The sequence below is a fragment of the Montipora capricornis genome, chromosome 4 (genome assembly GCF_036669925.1).
Source record: "Montipora capricornis isolate CH-2021 chromosome 4, ASM3666992v2, whole genome shotgun sequence".
In the NCBI taxonomy this organism is placed as follows: domain Eukaryota; kingdom Metazoa; phylum Cnidaria; class Anthozoa; order Scleractinia; family Acroporidae; genus Montipora; species Montipora capricornis.
Window position 1 is genome coordinate 8,961,613 of NC_090886.1, and position 5,000 is coordinate 8,966,612.

Consider the following 5,000-nt stretch of genomic DNA (forward strand, 5'->3'; position numbering starts at 1 on the left):
AAACTCATTTCCTTTACAATAGTTGAGCACCAAGACTCACTTCGAAACCGAGACTAACAGCAACTCGGAAATGGCCCATTAAGACTTAAGGCAACCTCGTTCCCAAGGCTTCGTCCATGAAAGCAGGGCGAAAAGCCTGGGAACGAGGCGAGCTTGGGTGCAGTTCACATGATTCCGGAATGACTTACTCCAGAATAATATCACTCCATCTTGCTGTATCTGTCCAGTCTCAATCGAAATTCCGTTCCCACTGATGCAGAAGGGTCTGTTTTGAGAAATATAAATCATGTTTGCAATCCGAATGAAATTCGTTCTAGTAAAATATTTTCAGGTATCTATGAGAGACGGAACGCAAACTGCGGTGAAAAATATGAGGCTAAAGAAGCGCAAAACTGAAATAAATGTTTAGTGACTTAACGTTTCGTATGTCTCAACATACATCTTCAGAAGCAACCGTTGAAGTATATAACAGTGATTTGAGTAGCCTGTGAGGTAACATTGATTGTTGCAAAATTAGGTATTATATACAATACTCTGACTACAAAGATGCACAAGAAACAATGAAAACAAAAGAGGATATATACCCTGTAAATTTATGCATATACCTAATACACATGTAAAACTGATTAATAAAGATACATCCTTTCGCTGCTAAGTTATTCATTTAAGGATGGCTGAAGATCATGAATAAAAAGAGTTTTTTTTATTGTACTTGAACGTCAGTCGGACTTCCCAGTGGCTAGAATTTCAAAGAGGTCCCATTTTAAGGAAGGTGCCTACTATTGTTATTGCGCATAGGTTCTGCGCATCTCCAGATACTCGGATTTCCTATCGCCTGTGCTTACTAATACACGGATATTCTTGCGCGGTTTAAAACTATCCGGAGAAAGTAGATCTTAGTAAGTACTCTTGGTATTCAAAAAGAAAATTGGGGGTAACCATGCATTTTTGAGAGATAATTAAGCTTCAATTTGAGAAAGAACGCCATACATTGCTTTATATTTTAAAGCTTTTTACGAATATTATTCATGAATTATCTTTGAAAAATGCGTGGTTACCCCCAATTTTCTTTTTGGATTTCAATAACACTTGTTAAGATCTACATTTTCTGCATAATGACACACCGGGGAAAAAATATCGTTAATTAGTAGGCACCGTCCTTAAGAGATTTGCTTGTAGCGTAGCGCAATCTGAAAACAAAGACTTCCCTTTGCAGGTTTTCTGGTTGGTCGTAACATAAAAGGATGGATCACCGAATTTTTGTTGGGAAATGTCTCCCAAGCCTATATTAAGGATGAGGGTGATTTTACAAGTGGGCTGGTTAGTGTTCCAATTGATTTAACTGATGTGCTATCTGACCGGAAGGACACCGCTGCATTGGTAGGAGGAATGCTGGGTTTCACTGTCCACGGAAAATCTGTTCAACCATTTCAAGGATGGACTCTCGTTCTGGGCGAAGATTCGCCTTTTCTCTAAACTTGACAACGGCCTTAACGGAAGGCTAGAATATAGCGCTTTTTTGATCAGGGAAAACAAATTTTGAAAATCATTTAACCTCGAATTTTTCATCGAATGAAGGAAAACCATGCAAGAGAGAGAACGGACGCTTTGATAAACCCACAGACAGCCCACACAAACTGTGCCGCCCTTGCTGTAACTTTAATTTAGAGGAAATGTAGAAAGGTCTCATATTATTGTTATAAATTGTGATGTATACCTCCATTAAACAGCAAAATAAACGTCTTCTTTTTACTTGAAATGATGATCAGTTATCGCTAAAGAAGACGAGTTTAAGATATACGGCAAACCAACCTTAACTCGATTTCGGACCGGTCCAGCACCGAGCTAATATTTCACCAACAAATAACCGTCGCACGGGTTCCAAAGCGCGCATTTGGACAGTTGAGTGCCAAAGTTATTTTCGTCGACGTCACCGTTTCGTCGACTTCACCGTTGTAATATATTAGGGAGCTTAAGCGAGTGCGTTTTTGAGACGCGGACGGCAACCGGAAGTGAGCTGTTTTCTCTTTTAATTTGTCTTTACACAACCACATTTACATTGTAAAGTATCTTTCCTCCATTAGAGATGATAAGTATAAAAATTTGGGAGACACAACCGCCCTGGCACGCGAAATGTTATCTTCCGGATGCCGTCTGCGTCTCAAAAACGTGCGTGCTTAAGATCTGTGGGAGCTTACGCAAGGACGACGACGACACTAACGACAACGTCCTCTATATATATTATTTCCTGTTATTGTAATCATTTCGTTATAACCCCAAGTCGTTCGGAATGGAAAGTGTGTATAACATTGCAGGAATAAAATTGGCATGAACGGTGTGGTTGTTTGAGGAGACAATTAAAATTGTTTCGTCAGGCTCTTACGTCCCGCCTACACAACATCAAATTTGATCAATTCACGTCGTTGTCGGGACGAGGACGGCTAAGAAACGCACCAAAATGTAAAACGCACGTGCAGGGCGTGCAGAGCCTTTCCTTTTGCTCATTGAGGACGATGCCTACTATTTTTGCTCTGATTTATGATTATGCAGAAAAGGTAGATCTTCCCAACTATTATTGAAATCCAAAAAGAAAATTGGGGGTACACCACGCATTTTTTAAAGATAATTCATGAACAATACTTGTATACAGCTCTAAAATACAGAGCAATGTATGGCGTTTTTTCTCAAATTGAAGCTCAATTATCTCTAAAGAATGCATAGTTACCCCCAATTTTCTTTTTGGATACCAAGAGTGCCTACTAAGATCTACTTTCTCTGCAAAGTTTTAAACCGCGCAATAATATCCCTGTATTAGTATAAACACACAGGTGATTATACAAAATCGCGAGCTCTCATTGGCTCGCTATCTCGGATTATCAGCCGATAATCTCGACGGACAAAATGGCTCCCAGTAGTCGTTTTGCCACTGTAAGTGAAGATGATTTCGCGTTGAAATGTTTTTTTTTTCTTTTTTGAAATAATCACCTGTGTATTTATACTAAAACAATTATTTGCCTCAGGCTCAGTGATTATCGGTGAATATTCACCTCGACTTCGTCTCGGTGAATATTCACCGATAATAAATTCGCCTTCGGCGAATAATTGTTAATTAGTAAGCATCGTCGATAGGAAATCCGAGTATCTGCGGATGCGCAGAACGTATGCGCAATAACAATTGTAGGCACCGCCCTTAAACCTATTGTTTTGTGGCGTTCTTGTAACCCTCGTCATCGTCCTTGTGTAAGCATCCTATTGAGCCAACCATGAACGACCTGGTTGCTGGAATCTTGGTTAGCGCTAAAATCCCATAAGAACCTGAAGTTTTCCACATAAACCGTGCTTCGGGCAACCTATACCAGAGGTCAGCCATTGGCTTTTTAAATAATGACTTCTTTAGTTCGGTGGCCGGCAGGTTTCAATTAGAAAAGAATTAATTCGACATCAATGTTTACACACGGTGAACAGCCTTCATTCTCTGGTAACTCGGATTAAGGAAGCATTTTTACAGAAAAGTCTGATCTTGTTACTAAAACGATCGACATCATCATGCACGAAAAACCCCACATTTCAATGAAATGTAATGTTTCAATACTGGGTTTAGCAGAAATAACGGTTGGGACATTTTAACCTCCAACAAATTAAAAAAGGTGGTGGGGCAATGGTGAGAACACCTTGCTTCCCCCCACTCGCCTCCCACCAATGTGGCCCGGGTTCGATTCCCGGTCTCGGCGTCATATGTGGGTTGAGTTTGTTGTTGGCTCTCTCCATGCTCCGTTTTTTTTCTCCGGGTACTCCGGGTTTCCCCTCTCCTCAAAAACCAACACTGCCGAATTCTAATTCGATCCAGAATGCACCGTCGGAATGCTTCTGAGCGCTCTTAAGGTGTTCCGTGGGTAAAAAAATGCCATTTCCATTTCCAAGTTACAAGCTGATCATCTAGGCCCTTGCTCGTGACTGGGTGCTTCAAAGAGCCGGGGGAAATAGCCATTTGTTATGCGAAGACAAGAGCATCGAAAAACAGCACTTTACTTGCAAATGTAACTTTGCACTATCAAACCCTTTGTGATTATTATGTCTGATAAACTGGGGCCCGTTTTTCGACAGTCCCGAAACCTTTTCGGGCCCGAAAAGCCATATTTGTGAAACTGTCAACCACTTGTTTTGAAAAGCCGATGTTGTCAAGGTAACAAAGAGCAAAATGACTGTGAACTTTGACGACTTAAATCCTCTCCGTTCTTTGAGATACAGAGGGAATTGTGACACCGAAACAGAAACAGAAACGGAAATGGACCGTAAAGTTTCGGGACCTTATGTGGAAGTGGGTTGGTGGGAATGTAAAACACGAAAATTTTTTTACCAAACGAGTTGATTAAGGTCGAACTCCCACCGTGAAAAGATGAAGAGGTTGAAGTATCTAGCGTTAGCTACCCTGCGAGCATAGTCTCTTTCGATCTTCCTTGGTAAGTTGGGAAGAGGAAGAAGACTCTGCCAGCCGCCTCGACATTGTTCGACATTCTTTGATTTACCGCTCATCCAAAGAAATAGATGAGTCAGTCAAGTTTCGACTTGACAAACCTGTTTTTTTAAGTTATTGCGCATGATCAATAGACACGCATAATCAATATTTTTGGGAATTTACAACAGCGTGGCAATTTTTAACTGTCTGAGGGCCTGTTTACATGGAGGTAGGGTAACCCGCCAATGTGGGGTAACTCCCCTGTCCATATAAAGTCTTCTTTTTTTCAGCCTGGCATTTACATGATAGGTGAGGTAAGCTGGCAGGTCTGGCAGGTCTGGCAGACCGGGTGACCCACCAAGCCGGGGTCGCATTTTGCCATGAAAACACTTGAAGGTGGGGTAACCCGCCAACCTGGGGTCGGCTCGTGTCACGATATATCGCCTTTGGCGGAGGCGCTGCAGTATTAAAAGTGATGACAAGAAGTCACAGGACTGAAAAGTTGAAGCAAGAGAAGCTAGTGAGAGTCAAAGAGGATTAACTG

General features: G+C 41.4%; 1 protein-coding gene across 1 annotated transcript in view; it reads left to right on the forward strand.

Annotated features, from left to right (window-relative positions):
* Window positions 1-1,759, forward strand: part of LOC138044445 (uncharacterized) — a 3,841-nt gene extending 2,082 nt beyond the window's left edge. The window contains exon 2 of the mRNA XM_068890959.1: window positions 1,217-1,759. Within this exon, the coding sequence (XP_068747060.1) occupies window positions 1,217-1,476 (260 nt within the window). The 3' untranslated portion in view covers window positions 1,477-1,759. The remainder of the gene's footprint in view (window positions 1-1,216) is intronic.
* The last annotated feature ends 3,241 nt before the right edge of the window (window positions 1,760-5,000 follow it).